This window comes from Gymnoscopelus microlampas (assembly GCF_963454915.1).
Source record: "Gymnoscopelus microlampas genome assembly, chromosome: 11".
Taxonomy (NCBI): Eukaryota; Metazoa; Chordata; class Actinopteri; order Myctophiformes; family Myctophidae; genus Gymnoscopelus; species Gymnoscopelus microlampas.
The window spans coordinates 50,178,163-50,199,571 of record NC_139948.1 but is presented as its reverse complement, the minus strand read 5'-3'; the positions used below and the strand labels follow the sequence as shown (position 1 = coordinate 50,199,571).

Genomic DNA, 21,409 nt, shown 5'->3' with positions numbered 1-21,409 from the left:
CTTTTTTTTTATAAATTAAACAAACCTGTGTCCAATTGAAGTAGTTGATGAATTGGGTGTGGCCTATTTGGTGGTGGAGCAGTTTTTTCAGGAATCAAAGCTGAAGTAGTAGAGGCCCTAGGAGGGGTCCACGCGCGACTGCTTATTTTTTTTTCTAGTTTTGATTTTTGGCATCCATAGGACCTCTAATATTGGGATTTTGATGATCCCAAGAAAAAAAGTGGTCCCAAGTGTGTTTTTTTCAATGTTTTATTAACCCTATGAGACCTGCGGGATGGCTGGCTGGAACGCCGGCGAGACTGTCTTTCGGAGACTGTGGAACACTCAAATTTAGACGTAGCCCAAAGATAGAGATACCATTTGATTCCAGACAACCTCAGGTTTCCAATGGGACCAACCTTGTCATGCTACCTTGTCGGGGAGGGGGCTAAATACCTAATGATTCAAAGTTAAGACAACATTTTGGCGAGGGAAAAACGACCATCACCATTTTCCAAATGGTCCCTTGAGCTGTCACCTCAATATATGTGAATGAAAATGGGTTACATGGATACCTACAAGCCTCTCCTGTATGTCGCCACAAAGGCTCGGTAGATGCAGTACAGTGATCTACAGATGCACTAGAGTGATCTACAGATGCAGTAGAGTGATCTACAGATGCAGTATAGGGGTCTACAGATGCAGTAGAGGGGTCTACAGATGCAGTAAGAGGGGTCTACAGATGCGGTAGAGGGGTCTACAGATGCAGTAGAGTGGTCTACAGATGCACTAGAGTGGTCTACAGATGCAGTATAGGGGTCTACAGATGCACTAGAGTGGTCTACAGATGCAGTATAGTGGTCTACAGATGCAGTATAGGGGTCTACAGATGCAGTAGAGTGGTCTACAGATGCACTACAGTGGTCTACAGATGCAGTAGAGTGGTCTACAGATGCAGTAGAGGGGTCTACAGATGCAGTAGAGTGGTCTACAGATGCACTAGAGTGGTCTACAGATGCAGTATAGGGGTCTACAGATGCACTAGAGTGGTCTACAGATGCACTACAGTGGTCTACAGATGCAGTAGAGTGGTCTACAGATGCAGTAGAGGGGTCTACAGATGCAGTATAGGGGTCTACAGATGCAGTATAGGGGTCTACAGATGCACTAGAGTGGTCTACAGATGCAGTAGAGTGGTCTACAGATGCACTAGAGTGGTCTACAGATGCAGTAGAGGGGTCTACAGATGCAGTAGAGGGGTCTACAGATGCAGTAGAGTGGTCTACAGATGCAGTAGAGTGATCTACAGATGCAGTATAGGGGTCTACAGATGCAGTAGAGGGGTCTACAGATGCAGTATAGGGGTCTACAGATGCAGTAGAGGGGTCTACAGATGCGGTAGAGGGGTCTACAGATGCAGTATAGGGGTCTACAGATGCACTAGAGTGGTCTACAGATGCAGTATAGGGGTCTACAGATGCACTAGAGTGGTCTACAGATGCACTACAGTGGTCTACAGATGCAGTAGAGTGGTCTACAGATGCAGTAGAGGGGTCTACAGATGCAGTATAGGGGTCTACAGATGCAGTATAGGGGTCTACAGATGCAGTAGAGTGGTCTACAGATGCACTAGAGTGGTCTACAGATGCAGTAGAGGGGTCTACAGATGCACTAGAGTGGTCTACAGATGCAGTATAGGGGTCTACAGATGCAGTAGAGGGGTCTACAGATGCAGTAGAGTGGTCTACAGATGCAGTATAGGGGTCTACAGATGCAGTAAGAGGGGTCTACAGATGCGGTAGAGGGGTCTACAGATGCAGTAGAGTGGTCTACAGATGCACTAGAGTGGTCTACAGATGCAGTATAGGGGTCTACAGATGCAGTAAGAGGGGTCTACAGATGCGGTAGAGGGGTCTACAGATGCAGTAGAGTGGTCTACAGATGCACTAGAGTGGTCTACAGATGCACTACAGTGGTCTACAGATGCAGTAGAGTGGTCTACAGATGCAGTAGAGGGGTCTACAGATGCAGTATAGGGGTCTACAGATGCAGTATAGGGGTCTACAGATGCACTAGAGTGGTCTACAGATGCAGTAGAGTGGTCTACAGATGCACTAGAGTGGTCTACAGATGCAGTAGAGGGGTCTACAGATGCAGTAGAGGGGTCTACAGATGCAGTAGAGTGGTCTACAGATGCAGTAGAGTGATCTACAGATGCAGTATAGGGGTCTACAGATGCAGTAGAGGGGTCTACAGATGCAGTATAGGGGTCTACAGATGCAGTAGAGGGGTCTACAGATGCGGTAGAGGGGTCTACAGATGCAGTATAGGGGTCTACAGATGCACTAGAGTGGTCTACAGATGCAGTATAGGGGTCTACAGATGCACTAGAGTGGTCTACAGATGCACTACAGTGGTCTACAGATGCAGTAGAGTGGTCTACAGATGCAGTAGAGGGGTCTACAGATGCAGTATAGGGGTCTACAGATGCAGTATAGGGGTCTACAGATGCAGTAGAGTGGTCTACAGATGCACTAGAGTGGTCTACAGATGCAGTAGAGGGGTCTACAGATGCACTAGAGTGGTCTACAGATGCAGTATAGGGGTCTACAGATGCAGTAGAGGGGTCTACAGATGCAGTAGAGTGGTCTACAGATGCAGTATAGGGGTCTACAGATGCACTAGAGGGGTCTACAGATGCACTAGAGTGGTCTACAGATGCACTAGAGTGGTCTACAGATGCACTAGAGTGGTCTACAGATGCAGTAGAGTGGTCTACAGATGCACTAGAGTGGTCTACAGATGCACTAGAGTGGTCTACAGATGCAGTAGAGGGGTCTACAGATGCACTAGAGTGGTCTACAGATGCACTAGAGTGGTCTACAGATGCACTAGAGTGGTCTACAGATGCAGTAGAGGGGTCTACAGATGCAGTATCGGTGTCTAGAGATGTCTACAGATCACGACAGTAGTCTACAGACATACTAGAGCAGGGGTCGGCAACAGGCGGCCCGCGGGCCGAAATTGGCCCCCCAGAAATAATATCTGGCCCGTGAGATAATTTTTTTTTAGAATTTTTTTTTTGATTTTTTTTTGGGGGGGAGGGATTTTATTTTTATACAGTATCAGACCGATATCTATTATATCCAAATACAGAAAGATACAGTATGAATGATTTACTGAAAAGTGTTATAAAAAAAGTATTAAAAATTAATGTTAGAATAATTATAAATACTTATTTCATAGAACCTGAACCCACTTTTGAAATCATGCACTCATAAACACGATGCATTTTAAAGGATTTATAACATTTTATAGCTAGATTAGAGGAAAATGAAGAAGAAAAAAAAAATCACCAGAAAAATCGCCTGTGCTGATATTTAAACCGGAAAAAATGTTGATTTATATTGGTCAAACAGAACCGAATTAGACCCAAATTAGACCCGAATTAGACCGAGTTAGACCCGAATTAGACCCGAAAAATTTTGCGCCCGCGCGCTTCGTGCGCGGGCGCGTGTTGTGCACGCACATGCACGCGCGCTGCGCGCGCGTGCATGTTCGCGGGGAGGCCCGGCCCGCGATGGAATGTCTGGGAGTGATATTGGCCCTAGGCTTATCTCAGTTGCCTACCCCTGTACTAGAGGGGTCTACAGACACACTAGAGGGGTCTACAGATCACGACAGTGGTCTACAGATGCACTACAGTGGTCTATCGATACAGTACAGCAGTCTATAGATACAGTAGCTAGTCTATAGATGCAGTACAGTGGTCTTTAGATGCAGTACAATGGTCTATATATGCAGTACAGTGGTTTATAGATTCAGTACAGTGGGATATAGATGCAGCACAGTGGTCTAGATGCAATACAGTGGTCTCATATAGCTATAGATGCAGTACAGTGGTATATATACACACAATACAGTGGTCTCTAGATACAGTAAAGTGGTCTCAGATAGCAATAGATACAGTGTGGTGGTCTAGATACAGTACAGTGGTTTCTAGATACAGTACAGTGGTCTCATACAGCTATAGATGCAGTCTCCTCTCCTAGAAGTGGTCTCCTTTTTACAATAGGCAGAAATTACATATTTGTACTGCATGCAAAACACTGCATGGTTCTTGCCCAGAACTGCATGACCATCTTGGATGGCATCTTGAAAATTATGCCTTTCTGCTAAGTATATTTTCCTGGATATTTGGGATGTTCTCAAGCATGCCTAAAGGTACCAGAATCAATTGAAAACCCTTTTGTATCAATGTTTAGGGGGGTTTAGTGGTACTCTTTCTTATATGCCTATTGACCGGTCTATTTCTCATTAAAAAAGTGCTTGTTTAAGATAAGGCTGAAAATGACCACCCCAGAATGAAATACTATGGGTAAATTATACATTTCCTGAATCCTTAGGGTCATGTCAGTATTCCAGTTGTTGTGTTTTGTGTCTCTGATGTTTCTTGATGCCACAGAACTAAAAGAAAATATATGGTTTAGGCGGAAATTGTGAGAAAAAAAAGGTTATTGAAGGTTTGAAGAGCTCCAGTGACCACTGTACTTATCATACATAGTCACCAAAGGGCTCGAATGAAAGCTCAAAGTGTCCCCTTAAAAATGATACCAAACATAAAATATAAAACATTGTAATATGCCCTGAACGTGAGCCAATACCAAGATATGCACATGTGTCTAAAATGCCATTTTTCAATGGGGGGTGGTAACTTTAGCAGCTGATAACCCCAATTTAGCTGGGCCTCAGGAAGGTCTATCATACAAAAATAATATCTAGGGATGTATAGGAATAAAAAAATCCCAACTAGAATTTGCCATCCCAGGTGGTAGCGATATGTGAGATTTTGGGGTTTGGCCCAAGGACTATAAGGGAAGCGCTTCTGGCACAGCAGCACAGCAGCACAGCCAGCGTCTCTAAGGATCCTCAAAAGGGGGTTATTGCCCAATAATAGGCTATTATTGGTAATACTTTTGACCCCCTTTTGATAAAAAATAAAGGCAGGAGGGTAATAATAATAGTAATGGGCCATTACTGTGGCATTAAAACAATGAAGATTTTTTTGTTTTAGTCGAGTAAACATTATAAGATTAAAGTCGACTAAATCTACAGTTGATTTAATGTGTTTTGGTGGTGCCTTGATGGCGTCGTAATGGCTGATTTTACACCAGGTTGCATGCCGAAAATAGCCGATCTACAAGCTCACAACGTGTCGCAGCGCGACACGTTGTGAGCTTGCAGATCTGCTATTTTCAGAGCGCAACACCCGAGCGCAACCAAGCATAAAATTACTTGTCTTTTAGTTCTACTGGATCTCTTCTCCACTAGTCCCTCACTAACATTTTAGCCTAGTTTTTATTTGTTGACGAAATTGTCAATTTAGTCTTAGTTTTAGTCATCATAGCTTAGTTTTTATTTAGTTTTCGTCAGTGAAAAAAGGTAGCCGACAAAACTGGTCAACACTGGTTTCATCACGTTTTGTCCTCCTTTTACTAAAACCAGGGCCTTGTGTCTTTTTTTTTTCCAGTACGTGGAGAAGAAGGATTTTGTCCGTCACGGGCTGGAGCCTGTGGTGCTGCTTCAACAGGCCATGTCAGGACTAGCTCACCTGCACTCTCTAAACATTGGTAACTATTACTGACTATGTACTGTACAACAGTGGTTCTCAACTTCTAAGACCTTGAGAAAAAAGAACAAAAACACCATTACTGCATCAAAAATAATCAACAAACTTTGGCCAAATTCTCAAATAATAGGCCTATAAGAAAGAGGCAAACATTTAGAGAATAGACGATCTACAAGCTCACAACGCCTCGCGCTGCGAGGCGTTGTGAGCTTGTAGATCTGCTATTTTCACAATATATATCTGTGGAACAGAGTCAAGCTAAATGTAATGCCTCAACTCCTACAATTCCAATTGTCAGTGCGGCAGGTCCCCAGTTCAAATATGATTATTTTTGGGGGGTCCCCAGTTCAAATATGTTTATTTTTGGGGGGTCCCCAGTTCAAATATGTTTATTTTTGGGGGGTCCCCAGTTCAAATATGTTTATTTTTGGGGGGTCCCCAGTTCAAATATGTTTATTTTTGGGGGGTCCCCAGTTCAAATATGATTATTTTTGGGGGGTTTCCAGTTCAAATATGATTATTTTGGGGGGTATCCAGTTCAAATATGTTTATTTTGGGGGGTCCCCAGTTCAAATATGATTATTTTTGGGGGGTCCACAGTTCAAATATGTTTATTTTGGGGGGTCCCCAGTTCAAATATGTTTATTTTGGGGGGTCACGGCCTAAAAAGGTTGAGAACCACTGCTGTAAATCGTCACGTGGGAATTATCCTTATCGTTTGTTGTTGTTGTTGTTGTTACATTGCAACATATTAATTGCTGCCTCTGTATCACTTTAGGTTTCTTTGGCTATTCAAAAATAGCAGATCTACAAGCTCATAGCGCGGCACCGAGTGCCGCGCTACGAGCTTGTAGATCTGCTATTTTTGAAAAAGTTTTACATTCAAAAAGAAAATCTGTTAGGATATAGAAAACATTTTAAGAATAGGACTCGGGCCTTAATGGGTTAATTTAGCCTCCGTCGTCCTCCACAGTCCACAGAGACCTGAAGCCCCATAACATCCTGGTGTCCATGCCCAACGCCCACGGCCGCGTGCGGGCCATGATCTCAGACTTCGGCCTGTGTAAGAAACTGGCCGTGGGCCGCCACAGCTTCAGCCGGAGGTCCGGGGTGCCGGGCACCGAGGGCTGGATCGCACCCGAGGTCCTCAGTGAAGACTGCAAAGACAACCCGGTGAGTTTATTTTTCTTTGATTGAATACTTTATTAACACATTGAGTGCCAAAAACGTAGATCTACTAGGTTTTTGCAAATACACCTGTCGAGTGGCACAAACGCTGGCACTCTGAGGATGATTTGGATGCATAGTACCTGGCGCTCAATGTGTTTGCAAAAACGCTACAGTTACACAATAATGCTAAAAGGATAGGTTCCATTGTGGTCCTCTGTGTAACAGTAATGAATGACCCAGAGGACCAGAACTATTGGTGCTTTTTTTCCACTGCATAGAACCGACCCGGCTATGGTTGGGTACCGATTCTCGGTTGGCACGAATCACAAACGTAGTTGGGCGGTGTCTGAACCGATTCTGTGATATTAATAAAAGACACAGTGATGGTATACATGCGCTGATAACACGTTGATAACTGAATTTCCCCACTGTAGTATTGGCAGTAACATTCACAATGTCTAACAAGTGCTGGACGCGACATACTAAAGCCTATACTGCTTGTGCTATAACCACGGCCCGCTTCTGTGACCAAACGCCGAAGTGTGTCTCGATTACAACGACTGCGGGCATTTTTTTGGGGCCGTCAAAGTATAGTTTTTGAACATCTTAGTTTCTGACAACGCTACCAGATCCATGACCTTTGTTTCATTGTTCTTCTTCTTCTCTGGTGTTAGACCTGCACCGTGGACATCTTCTCAGCGGGTTGTGTGTTCTACTACGTGGTGTCCCAGGGCGGACACCCCTTTGGCAAGGCATTACAGAGACAAGCCAACATCCTCCTGGGGACATACAGTCTGGACCAGCTGCTGCCCGACAAACACGGTGAGACAGACAGACAGACAGACAGACAGAGAGACAGACAGACAGACAGACAGACAGACAGACAGCTGCAACTATCCATTACCTTCTGAGCGATTACTCTACCGATTAACTTTTTCGATTAATCGAATAATCAAGAAGCACTGTTTTTTTTTTTATCATATATTTTTTCATACCAACGAATCAATGCAGAATTCTTTTCGATTTTTTATTTATTTTTTAATAAGTAACTAAATCGATTATTATGTTTAACCCAGGGGCCCTTGAGGGGCTTCCAGGGGGGGGCCCAGGAAAAGCGAGGAATAGTTTAAACACTTAGGGCCTGTTTTTTGTTTTAATTTTCAGCTACTCGAAAATAGCCGATCTACAGAATTCCCAACTTGTTGGGAGCTTGTAGATCTGCTCATGTTCAAAAGATCTTGATAAAATGTTCTCTTCCAAGGAGGGGGTGTCCCTGGTGTGAAATGTTTTGTGAATGGGCATCCGTGACAAAATAATGTGGGGGGTCCTTGACATGAACATAATTATGTTTGAGAGCCACTGCCACGGTAGATAAGAGACCACTGTGTAGTGACCCTCATGGAATAAAGCAAAATACAATCTCATGACTGAAACATTTTGTCAGGCCAAGTCCTAACCTGTGTCAGTATCTGTGTCATTTTAAGATTTCTTTGGCTATTAAAATCACACCCTGTGTGAAGAGAGTGGTGCCTTTGATGAGCCCGTATTGATGTTGTCATCAATGTTTGTTTATTGGACATACACCCTGACACACAGACACACAGACAAAGTCAGATATAGGAGTGGTTGGCACCACTCAAAAATGCAGATCTTCAAGCTCATAGTGCGGCACTCTGTATTCTATTGCTAGTTTGACCGCTTCTAATACTCTTTAATCGTAAAAATACTGTCAAAAAAAAAAAACTGTGACGCGTTGTGAGCTCGGCTATTTCTGATGCGGGACATGCTTCCATAGAAGATGTACGTAAATCTCAGAACTTGAATCCATGTGTTTGTTTCAACCGTGTCCCCTCCCTCCAGATGACATCGTGGCCAGAGATCTGATAGAACAGATGCTGAGCATGGAGCCTCATCGGAGGCCGTCGGCGGAGAGCGTCCTCAAACACCCCTTCTTCTGGAGCCTGGAGAGAGAGCTGCACTTCTTCCAGGTCTGTGTTCTCTCTCTCTCTCTCATATGCTCAATGCCAAAAACATACAATTAACCCATTAAGACCGGGAACGCATCTGTGTACCCACTTTAACCATTATTTTATACTTTTGGCTATTCAAAAATAGCAGATCTACAAGCTGAGCTTGTGGATCTGCTATTTTTTGAAAAAATCGTGAAAATGTGTGAACATTCGTGAAAACAATCGTGAAAACAAAGCAAACATTTGTAACTCAAATCTTTGCTTAAATATTTTGAGATGGGGGTCCGTGGCCAAATACTTGTCATAATGTTGGAGGTCCTTGACATGAAAAAGTTTGAGAACCTCTGATATAGAAACTGATTGCACTGATTCCAGAAAACTGTTATCATAATTATTTGTATAACAATTAATTGTCAACTTCTCAGCCCTTCTCAGCTCAAATAAACATTATGTTCAACTGAAGTTCATAATACTGTTCACAAGTTCATAAAATCGTCTGCTTATATATTGATTTGTCGTGGATGAATAGTTTATATTCCAGAGTGCAAATCTTACCAGCGCTTTGAGCTCATAGATGTGTTATATTTCGGTGCAACCCCCAGTCTAAATCCAGTGGTTTAAAGTAACTTACTCAAGTACTGTACTTACTAAGTACACTTTTGAGGAATTTTTAGTATTTCCCATTTTCAATACTTTTACTTCTACTCCACTACATCTCAGAGGCAAATATTGTACTTTTATTCCACTACAATTAATTGAAAACTTTAGTCACTAGTTACTTTGTAGGTTTAGATTATTATTTCAAAGCATACATTAACCACTTCAGCCCTATATACATTTCGGCCATTTGAAAATAGCCGATCTACAAGCTCACAATGTGTTGCGTTGTGAGCTTGTAGATCGGCTATTTTTTGAAAGATCTCTGTACGTTGGAAAACTTGTGAAATGGGACATTCTGCATGATGAGTACTTTTACTTTTGGTACTTTGAATACAGTTTGATACCAATAATTTTGTACTTTTAAACAAGTAAATTTAGAATTCCAGACTTTTACTTGTAACGGAGTACTTCTTTCTACATTGCAGTATTGATACTTTTACTTCAGTAAAACATTTGAGTACTTTTTCCACCACCCCCAGTCTAAATCAGACTCCATGTGATGGTCAGTATAATGATCTAAATGATGTCAGAACCTGACCACTGGAGGGCGCTTGGTAGCTGACTGACATGTTTAGCAGGGCGGAATTTTGCCGTTTTCAATACACGATAGTGCACTTGGTGATACAAGCGTGAAATTTGGCACAGATGTCCTTCATATGACTCTAATTGATAATCAACCTCTGGCCACGCAAAAATCCTAAGATTTCAAGATGGCCACCACCAGTTTTCAAAATGGCTGCAACTGGGCCAACATTTTGGACTATATCACTTTGCTGGGGCTGTAAATCTTTGATTTCCCTCTTATTTTAATATAGGAGAATATGTTCTGAAGGTATTTCTACCAAGTAAGATAAAAAAATAATATTAGGTTCCAATATGGCGGCATATTTTCCAATATGGCTGCCGATAAATTGCATAAATGTACATTCACATGAGCTTGAAGCACATGAATTTGTATTAATTACCATACACAGAATCGATTTATAGCACATTTTAAAGTGATTTTGTAGCTTTTTAACGACCTAGGGCAACTAAATACAAAAACCTAGATATATATAGGGATATTTTCTCAAACAGGTGCTGGCCTTTTTCTCTTTCCGTGGAAGGACAAAACTGTATGGCATCTGCTGAACGCATGAAAGAAGCAAAGACCTGATGACTTTGATCCAATAGCTGATGCATTTTCATGAAGGGGGATCCATCTGAGGTCCTTCGACAGCTTTTTCAAGCCAAGTCTTTGTGTCTGGGTTGCTCAGTCGGTAGAGCTTTCACCTTCGGATTACATGGTCATGGGTTCGATCAGGATCAGTGTATGAGTAGGTACGGTGAGTGTGGCGCTCCACCTCAGCAATACCAGGGGGTCTATAAGACCCCTGAGTTCTCAGCTGATACTGACAATAAGTCTCAGACTTATTTAATTTGAACAAGTGCAACTGCTATGACAACAACGTCAGTATCTGAGCTGCGAATCATGATGTGTCAGATGCTATCCTCTGCAGCTCTGCCTCAGATACTGACATTGTTGACATAACAGTTTCACTTGTTCAAAGACTTGGCTTGAATTAGCTGTGGATTGCCTTTGGAAGGAGGGAAGGATCTCAGATGGATCCCGTTCATGAAATTGCATCAGCTATTGAATCAAAGTCATCAGGTCTTTGCTTCTTTCATGCATTCAGGGGATGCCACACAGTTTCGTCCTTCCATGGAAAGGGAAAAAGGTCAGCATGGCAGACAACTTCTCCAAATTAGGTTCAACACCTGTTGCAATAAATGATAAACATATGCAAGTCATTGAGGAGTTCATAGTACTCACTACGATAGAACTTCATAGAAGTAGTTCCTACAAGGAAGTGAATGCAAGTGAAGTGCATTCCAAGCAGGACATATATGGGGCCAGTGACTCTTGTGCAGTCCTGTTTGCCAAATTATGCCAGAAGCTGACACGATGTGGATGTAAAATAGCATGTTCTGGACACTGCAAATGCTTTAAGTTTGGACTTATCTGCACACCCCTCTGTGGTTGCAGTTGCTAGTACACTGGCCTGTCACTTGCCCAGCCACCATTGTAAATGAAAATGTGTTTATAATGACTTGATAACAAAACAAAAAGTAAGCACTAAGCTTTACCAAGCTAATAAATCACTTTCAAATGTTCCATAAATGGATTCTGTGTATGGTAATTAATACAAATACATGTACAACAAGCTCATGTGGATAAACCATAAGCAGGTGCACATTTCTGCAATTTATCGGCAGCCATATTGGAATACATGCCGCCATATTGGAACCTAATGTTATTTTTTATCTTACTTGGTAGGAATACCTCCAGAACATATTCTCTTATCGCTTTGCCCCAGCAAAGCGATATAGTCCAACACATTGGCCCAGTTGCAGACATTTTGAAAACTGGTGGTGGCCATCTTGAAATCTTAGGAATTCTGCGTGGCCAGAGGTTGATTATCAATTAGGGTCATATGAAGGTCATCTGTGCCAAATTTCGCGCTTGTATCACCAAGTGCACTATGGTATCAAAATTCCGCCCTGCTAGTTGTCAATGTTTTGTTTTGTTTTTTTCTATTCAAGGATGTGAGTGACAGAATCGAAAAGGAGCCGCTGGACGGACCAATCGTGAGACAGCTGGAAAGAGGGGGGCGGGCCGTTGTCAAGGGCGACTGGAGAGAGCATATCACGGTGCCTCTACAGACAGGTACGAGACCTCATTAACCCTTTAAGACCTGGAACGCATCTGTGTCACTTATTGATTTGAGCTAAAAAGCATTATTTTACACTTTGGGCTATTCAAAAATAGCAGATCTACAAGCTCATAGCGCGGCACCGAGTGCCGCGCTACAAGCTTGTAGATCTGCTATTTTTGAAACATCGTGAAAATGGGCGCAAATCTTTGAATATATATTGTTTTAAAGCGAACATTTGTAACTCAAATCTTTGCTTTTGGGGGTCCCTGGAACAAAATATTTTGAGATGGGGGTCCGCGGCCAAATACATATCATTTTGGGGGTCCTTGACATGAAAGGTTTTGAGCACCACTGATATAGAAACATACGAATACTGTTGGGATTTGGAAGACATTTTGTAGAATCGGCTTCAGGTCTTAATGGGTTAAAAGTATCTTCTTAACCCATTCAATCCTGGAACGCATACTGTGTCATTTTAGACTTTCATAGCTATAACCATTATTCTATACTTTGGGCTATATTCAAAAATAGCAGATCTACAAGCTTGTAGATCGAACTTGTAGATCTGCTATTTATTTATTTTTTTAAATCATGAAAATGTGTGCAAATCTTTGAATATATATATATATATTTTTAAAGTGAAGATTCTTAACTAAAGTATTTTCTTTTGGGGGGATTCTACAAATGTCTTCTAAATCCTAACAGTTCTTTTTAGAAACAACTTATGTCGCTATAACATCAGTGGATGTCAAGGACCACCCAAAATTATATGTATTTCTCCGCAGCCCCACCCCCCCCACCCCCCATCTCAAAACATGTTGTTTCATGGACCACCAGAAGCAAAGATTGAAGAATTTGCACATATTTTCACGATTTTCTTTCAAAAATAGCAGATCTGCAAGCTCATAGCGCGGCATCGGTGCCGTGCTATGAGTTTGTATATCTGCTATTTTTTAATAGCCAAAGACATCTAAAGTGACACAGATGCGTTCCCGGATTGGTTAAAAGAAGGCATCAATGACGTCAGCTCATCTCTGACACCAGTAAGTCACTGTCAGATCACGTGGATGCCAGTCCATCTATGACATCAGAACTGTGACGTCAGTCAGTCATGTGACATCGGACATCTCCATATTTGGGCATGTCGAGACAGAGAGACGGATACACGGGGAGTCCTGGAGTTATAGACGGATAGAAGATGACCACATTAGAAACAAATGATTGTTTTGCGTATCGACACTTCTCTATATGAAGTTTTTGTTTTATTTTCTATGTCTTAGTTGGCAAACGTTTAGTGTTCAACCGTGAAATCGTAGCTTTCTTTCATGGGGGGACATTGATTAGAGTTCAACATGCTCTTCTGCGTAAGCAAAGCCATTATGTCACTGTGTTTCAAGGTGCTGGAAATTATATTTTGTATTAATGAGAAAAAAAAAAGGTTTTTGCCAAGGTTATATATATATTGCAATTGTAATCATTGCTATAGAGTGTTTGGTCAGTAACGTGTCTTTCTTTAATATAGAGCTGTTTAACACTCATTTGAACCCCTAAATGATATAACTTATAGCACCTTTTAATTGACAAAATGCGACTGGTGTAACAGAGTATGTTGCACATACTGCGTTGTTGATGTGAATAAGCAGCAGGTTGGTACATGTACGGTATTGTGTGCCTCCTGAGTCGTGTGGAAGTGCCAGAGTCAACATCTTTACACACCGCGAGCGTCAAGAATAAACCATTCAAAAACGGAAAAAAAATCTAACTTTTAATTTGGTGATGCCTCGTTCATGTACAAGTCGATGCTCTTATTCACTGTGAAACAAATCAACCTTGTTTTGGAAAATAATAACTACGGCGTTTTATCGTCACACAACATTCACGTCGAGTGCAAAGGACCTTAAATCCTTTCGTAGAAAAGGAGGTACGCTTGGGAGCCCTGCACTTTGCTCTCGGACACGGGCTGAACATGCGTGTCGCTGACGTGAAACCACGATCCTGTGCGTGTGTCTGCGTCTCCGTGTGTCGCCGTCGCTCCGTTGGATGAGGGCGTAGGACGCTGAGGACGGGCCTTGACGCTGGCCGTGTAATGGCCTGCTCTCATGGATCCTCTGTGGTCCACCATGCCGTAGAGGCTGTACAGAACTCTACGGACCCGCTCCGGGACGTTCTTGCATTTGGCAGCGCAGAAAGGAGCCAGGTCCAGTGTCTGGGGGAACTCGACGTGTTTGTTCACCTTACACACGCCGGCACCGCCCTGCTGGGCGTGTCTCTTCAGGTGTAACGTGAGCACCGGGGGAGGGGCGGAGATGAGAATCTGCTTGAAGGAATCCGTGTATACCCTCTTCTCCTTGGATCCGCTCGTCGGGTCGTTTGTGTCGGCGTGCCGCTCGGTGCACGTGGCGCACAGCAGGCGGTTTGTCTGAGTGAGGTTCTCCACTTCGGTGAAGCGGAACAGACAGGACTGCACCGAGCTCTCCTGTTTCGCCGGGGCGGTTCTCGTTGCCAGCGTCCGGAAGGCCAGCTCCGGGTCCTGGTTCACGACGGTGCGCTGCTCTATAGGTTCGGCCGGCACGTCTCTCTCCACTGCTTCGCTCAGGGACATCTTGTCCATTTCATCCGCCAGGTCCTCCGCTTCTTCATCCGTCTCTGGTATACCTCCGTCCTGGTCCTCTGATAAGGCGGCGAAGCGATTGTCGCAAGTAATCTTCTTCTCTTCGCGCTTCGGCTTCGGTCGCTGTTTCTTGACGTCCTTCTTCTGCTTTGACCAATCCCCATTGGTCACAGCGGGGCTTTTCTGTTGCGTTTTCCGGTGCGCCTCGTCTGAAACGGGAAGGGAAAGGTCGAGAAACGTCTCTGTGATCATCGTCGCCGTGTTGCACTCTCGACACATTATAGTACTGGTCATCTCCCCGCCGAACACTTCATCCACAAAGTTTCTGGGACATCCGTTCTTCTCGTACACTTTAAGCAATTTGGCGTTCCCCGTTTTTATCAATGCCTCCAGGATCCCAGAGCGTAATCTCTTAGTCTCCTCGGCCCTCATCCCGTCCAGTAGGTAGCGCAGCAGCTCCTGACTGTCCTGTTGCTGGAAGCCTCTGAACTTGCCGGCCTTTTTACACACCTGAGTGAACAGTCCCTGAGGAGTCACGACGTTCCTCCGGCTTTCCTGGATCTCATCGAGTAGCTGACACATCGACAGAGTGAGGGATCCGGGCTGACCCAACTGGACCGCTATGGGCTCCAGGTCCGAGGAGGCGCCGGGCGTGATGTGAACGTTAGTCTTCTCCGCCGTCACTTTCCTGAGAATCTGCCTCAGCATCTGCGTCTGAGAGAGGTTCTGAATAACCGCATTAAAAAAACACGTGTTCCCGATATTGCTCAGTCCCTTCACTGAAACCGAACCACCGCCGCCGCCGCCTTCGGCCGGGCCAGCGGGCCTCTGCAGTTGCACGTTCAGTTTCTTCTGTCCGTTAAACGGTAGCCCAAAGAAAAGGTTTTTCTTCACATTGCTCTTGTTATTATCAACCTTAGTTGTCCCCACCTTAGCACTTTTACTTTTGTGGTTTGACGAGGCTTGTTCTTTGATAACGGTCATGGTCGATGGTTTATCGCAGATGTAACACCACACGCTGGTCCAGTCCTCCGTGCTGACCACCAAGCAGTGCAGACCCGCCCGGGGTGTTTGATGACAATGTGTGACTGCATGCTTGTTCTCAGAGTTCTGCCCACATCCTCGATGTCCACATTGTAAACACATCCATATCGTTGCACTTTTTTCTCCTTCCTCTTTACAGTCCTGACAAGGGTTGCCGTCAGAACTCACAGCAGATATGTCGAGATTACTGTTTGTCCCCTTCTTGACGTGGCTACAAGAGGGACGTGTCGGATCAATGCCTTTATTCTCCTTGCAACCGTTCCCTCTTTTATTTCCTGTCGTCATGTTTGAGTGTGGAGCTTACATTCTCACAAGATGACAGCTTTGGTTTCTCCATGTAAACGAGCTGCTCTCCACTCCGGACATATTCAAATGTAAAGCTCTGAAAATAACTACCTCCATGTTTTGAACAAATCTCTCATGCGATGATGTCTGCAACATGTTACATACATGCTGACCCTCTGACATCACACCCAACGCAAAGCGCTGCCATAGCAACAGTTTGTCAACTGTAAGACTGGTCAATTAGCTGAAAATACATCGGGCGCAAAACAAATCAGTCAGCTCCACATATGGGTACAAAAGGGGACATGCCCATATATGGTCATATACTGATGACATCTCAGATTTATGAGCAGAGGGGTCACATGTGCAGAGCACAGCCTCAGTCCCCGCCTGAAGACATCAAATTTTCCTGGCCAAGGCTACATTCACCAAACGTGAATGGAGGAGAAGCATCGTTAGATGTAATTATAATCAGCATAAAAGGCACACGGACTGACAGATATAGATATCTCCATATATGGGCATATCGGTCGGAACCGCGGTGTGACATAGGTGTGAACTCTAGTACTATGTTTACATTTCCACTAATAAAAAACGACTTGTTATGAAGTGTGTTTTGTTTGACATTAGCATGGTGTTCTTCAATCAAATGTTGGACCCCAGCTTGTGATTAACGCATCGGATGTGACTTTTTCTCGTTGGCAGATCTGCGCAAATTCCGTTCCTATAAGGGAGGCTCCGTCAGAGATCTTCTCCGCGCCATGAGAAACAAGGTAACGGAGTGTTCCCACTGGACATGACACTTATCCTGCTGTTGAACCAAATCTTCATGTGTATCAGTGACACTTATCCTGCTGTTGAACCAAATGTTCATGTGTATCAGTGACACTTATCCTGCTGTTGAACCAAATCTTCATGTATATCAATGACACGCATCCAGTGGTGGAAGAAGTACTCAGATATTTTACTTAAGTAAAAGTAGCAATACCACAATATAAAAAATACTCTGTTACAAGTAAAAGGCCTGTTCAAAATGTTACTCGAGTAAAAGTACAAAAATATTGGCATCAAAATATACTTAAAGTGCGAAAAGTAAAAAGAACTGAAATGTTTGAAAATAGCAGATCAACAAGCTCACATGCGACACGTTGTGAGCTTGTAGATCGGCTATTTTCAATTAGCCTAGGTATAAAATAGTGCTGAAGTGGTTAATGTATGTTTTATAATGTAATAATTTATATCTGCAAAGTAACAAAAGTTTTTAAATAATTGTAGTGGAGTCAAAGTATAATATTTTCCTCTGAGATGTAGTGGAGTAGAAAAGTACCGAAAATTGGAACTTCTCCAGTAAAGTAAAAAATACCTCAAAATTGCACTTAAGTACAGTACTTGAGTAAATGTACTTAGTTAATTTAAACCACTGTGTTGAACCAAATCTTTATGTATATCGGACTAACACTCTGTGTCCGCGTTCGTCTCCAACAGAAGCATCACTACAGGGAGCTGCCTGCCGAAGTCCAGGAGACGTTGGGTTCGATCCCGGACGAATTCGTCTCCTATTTCACCTCCCGCTTCCCACACCTGCTGACGCACACCTACCTGGCCATGCGCACCTGTGCACACGAGAGACCCTTCCTGCCTTACTACCCGAGCGCCGACCAGCTCGCCAGGACACAGGCCCTGTCGTGCACCGCGCACCCGGGGCAGCAAAGACAAGACGAGGCGCCGCGGGCGCACCGCGCGCGCTCGCCGACGCAAACCTCGCGACCCGAGGAGACGCCGTCACTTCAACCGCCGCTGTCCGCCACAGAACACACGCAGCCCGTGCCGGTCTCAGACTCGGACGCAATGCCCACACAGCCCGTGCCAACCGCGTTAACGGAAGAGCCCGCATCAGTTCAGACGGCACTGCCAACTGAACCAGTATCGTCCACAGCAGAGACCGACCTGGCCGAGCAGACGGTGGACATCTGCCACCCTGCAGAATCAGCGGACCTCTGTCTTCCTGCAGATTCGGCAGACCTCTGTCTCCCTACAAATTCGGCAGACCTCTGTCTCCCTACAAATTCGGCAGACCTCTGTCTCCCTGTAGATTCAGCAGACCTCTGCCTCCCGGCAGATTCAGCGGACCTCTGTCTCCCTGCAGATTCGGCAGACCTCTGTCAACCTACAGATTCGGCAGACCTCTGCCTCCCTACAAATTCGGCAGACCTCTGCCTCCCTGTAGATTCGGCAGACCTCTGCCTCCCTGCAAATTCGGCAGACCTCTGTCTCCCTGTAGATTCAGCAGACCTCTGCCTCCCTGCAGAATCGCCCGCAACAACTCCTCCTCCGGAGACGATAAATTCCGTTCTCTCTGAAACACACAAACTGCCCGATCCTCCTACACTGGGCAGTGATCCTGTGTGAGGTGAACTGGACCAAAGCTGGTGTGGATGCAGCGCAGAGAGACTCGTTGCCTTAACCCACGGATGGACAGACACACTCTCTGCTCTTCTGTGTCCTGTGCTGGTGAGGACCAGGCCTGCAGTGCCTGGGAGCCACCACTAAGGGCACGGAGAGCAGAAGTATCCCCAAAATCAAGTGCCTTTCTGCTCATCTGGGTCAAAATGGCTCCCACTACAACCATCCAGATGCTTTTTTTTAGCTTTTCACCCAGGACTTTTAGGACAAAAGCATGGAGGTGAAAGAGAGAATCTCTTTATTTTACAACGGCATCCTTCGAGAATTATTGTGTTGTTCTTCCCAAAATACCTGGCTTGTATTGTGGAGGATATCTGTGATGATGATGATGATAATTATGTTGACCATTTTTGTAGTTGTATTGTGCAATGTTGTTATTTTTTAATTTTTTTAAGAGCTGTATATTTTTGTATAGATTGATTGAGATTTGGATCGTGGATAATCAGTTGCGATGTGGCCGCTGTGCCTTGTTCAATGACACTGTGCTGTGAAGGTACAGGTGTGAAAATGATCACGTTAAATAATGCTTGCTGTCCATTGATGCTGCTAATAGACTGATTCTCCTGCTTCGCTTTTGTCAAACAGAAATTATTGTCGCTGACGTCCTCAGCATGTGGGCTTTATTCCAAAGGTCTTTCTCCAGGGTGTCATTAATGTTAGAATGATATTAAAGCTCACATAAATTCGTTTTTTTATTATTATTATTATAATTAATTATTAAAGACTATTCTTGTAAATTTGATTTAAACTTGGCTTCCGTCATTTGCTTCAAGTTGGGTTTACGCAAGTTGTCACTCATATACCAGGTGTAGAATGACCATACGGAGGGAATACTATAAACCAAGTTCAGTTTATTAAACTTTACTGTGACGGCTCTCATGTAGAATACAGGAACAATGGTCTACGTCCCCTTTCTTTATCTTACAGTGCCAACAACAAATAACTGTACTCAATTTGAACAGTAGCACCTCAATACTTTAAATGACCAGTTAACAAGTTGCCTGAAACATGAACATAATAATGGCATCAAATGCGTGACAATATGGAAAATAATGTTTGTTTTTTACTTATTAAACTAAGACTGTGACATCTCTCATGTATAATACAGGAACAACCACTGCCTTGCACAAGCGCAGTACTACAATAGGATGGACGGTGCTGTTAAATGTGTCACTGTGTGGATATTTCTTAATTGTGTAGTTGATTCTTTGTCCTGCACATCAGTTCTCCTTTGTTCCAAGTTCAACTACCGGTATGTCTGTAGTCGGTACGTATGAAGATTGGCCAATAAATGCTCTGCGTTCACCACCAGTGGTCAAGCAAAGCGGAACCTTCATATCCGTCTCCTCAAAGACGAGCTCCAGGAAGCACATATGAGTGAGTACAGCTTTAGGTTCTTAAGGTCAAGCACATGGTCAACTTTATCGTCCACGAGGGAAATCCACGAGGGAAATTTGGCTTGGGCTTCCATCCCTGTTACAGCCACAGAAACATACAAAGAACATGCATGTACAAGCCGTACATATACTGTGAAATAAATGTCACATTTCCTCAATCATTCCATGTAAACTTCTTGACTTGTTTTGATGTTTCAACAGGCTCTTTTTAGAAATCACATGAGCCAGAAAGGCTGACGCTCAAACACACACCTCTCATTCTTTCACAGACGCACAGTGTCATTGTGTCATCATTGCTACATAATGGTTTAACCACATGAACCGTAGCTTCCTGGCATGTCATAATAATAGGTGAACGTTCAGCATAAACAGGAAAGCGTTATGACTCTGAGCTTGCAGATCTGCTATTTTAGGTGAAGTGATTTAGTGTAGGTTCGAAGGTTTGGGATTTAGTGCGTCGTCATGAATTATTATGTTTGGACTGGGGACAATCTAATCGTGTAGATAGGCTATTTTCACAACGTTTTCCTCTTTCTTAAAACAATGTTGCACATTAACCCATTGAGACCTGAAGCCGATTCTACATGTCTCCTAAATCTCAACAGTATTCTCAAAAACGTATGTTTCTATATCAGTGGTGCTCGATCTTTTTCATGTCAAGGACCCCCAAAATGATATGTATTTGGCCGCGGACCCCCATCAAAATATTTTGTTCCAGGGACCCCCCAGAAGCAAAGATTTGAGTTAAAGATGTTCGCTTTAAAAATATATATATTCAAAGATTTGCACACATTTTCACAAATTTTCAAAAATAGCAGATCTACAAGCTCGTAGCGCGGCACTCTGTGCCGCGCTATGAGCTTGTATATCTGCTATTTTTGAATAGCCCAAAGTGTAAAATAATGCTTTTTAGCTCAAATCTAAAAATGACACAGTTCCAGGTCTTCCAATGGGTTAAGCTAATCATCTGGGGACCTCCCCAAAACAATTTGGGAAAATGGAGTGGACCAAATGTAGAACCGCCTTGAGGGGTTCCAGTCAATTACTGTATGGCTTACGTAGTTAAATCACCTTTAAACAAACAACTGTCACACTGCATGATCAGTTAAACTCAACACCATCATTTGGAGCTGCTGCTTGTATATAAAAGCCTATCTGACTGGTAATACCATGACGGTAAACAACCAAACCAGTAAGACCAGTACACCTGGAAATAATCCTAGAACTACTTGACCAGAGTCCCCCAGGGCTGTTACTAGGCCTACTACTATTTTTTTTTTACACGGTCTACACACCAAATCTCTTTGCCAAAAATACAAAACAAATCATGACATGACATGTTCTGAGATTTGAGCTTTTCTGAGGAAGTGCCAACTTCCTCAGAAATTATTAATGTTGTAATAATATACCTCGTCTGGAGCTCTCAGTTGAGAGAGAGAGAGAGAGAGAGAAAATCAAAATGTTGACAAACCAGTTGTTGGTCTGTCAACAGTTGTTGGTTTCTC

The 21,409-nt window shown here is 43.6% G+C and overlaps 2 protein-coding genes across 3 annotated transcripts in view; one reads left to right on the top strand and one right to left on the bottom strand.

Annotated features, from left to right (window-relative positions):
- The window catches only part of ern1 (endoplasmic reticulum to nucleus signaling 1), a 75,592-nt gene extending 56,343 nt beyond the window's left edge, over nucleotides 1–19,249 (top strand). For both annotated transcript variants that reach the window (XM_084071150.1, XM_084071151.1), the window contains 7 exons: nucleotides 5,510–5,609; nucleotides 6,582–6,781; nucleotides 7,453–7,600; nucleotides 8,639–8,766; nucleotides 11,992–12,115; nucleotides 16,750–16,817; nucleotides 17,530–19,249. In XM_084071150.1, coding sequence (XP_083927276.1) covers nucleotides 5,510–5,609; nucleotides 6,582–6,781; nucleotides 7,453–7,600; nucleotides 8,639–8,766; nucleotides 11,992–12,115; nucleotides 16,750–16,817; nucleotides 17,530–18,453 — 1,692 coding nt within the window. In that variant the 3' untranslated portion in view covers nucleotides 18,454–19,249. The remainder of the gene's footprint in view (nucleotides 1–5,509; nucleotides 5,610–6,581; nucleotides 6,782–7,452; nucleotides 7,601–8,638; nucleotides 8,767–11,991; nucleotides 12,116–16,749; nucleotides 16,818–17,529) is intronic.
- Nucleotides 13,891–16,228, bottom strand: LOC311055075 (ubiquitin carboxyl-terminal hydrolase 16-like). The gene has a single exon (XM_084071165.1). It carries the CDS (start codon nucleotides 16,042–16,044, stop codon nucleotides 14,002–14,004), a length of 2,043 nt encoding a protein of 680 aa, XP_083927291.1. The 5' UTR covers nucleotides 16,045–16,228; the 3' UTR covers nucleotides 13,891–14,001.
- Nucleotides 19,250–21,409: the final 2,160 nt, after the last annotated feature.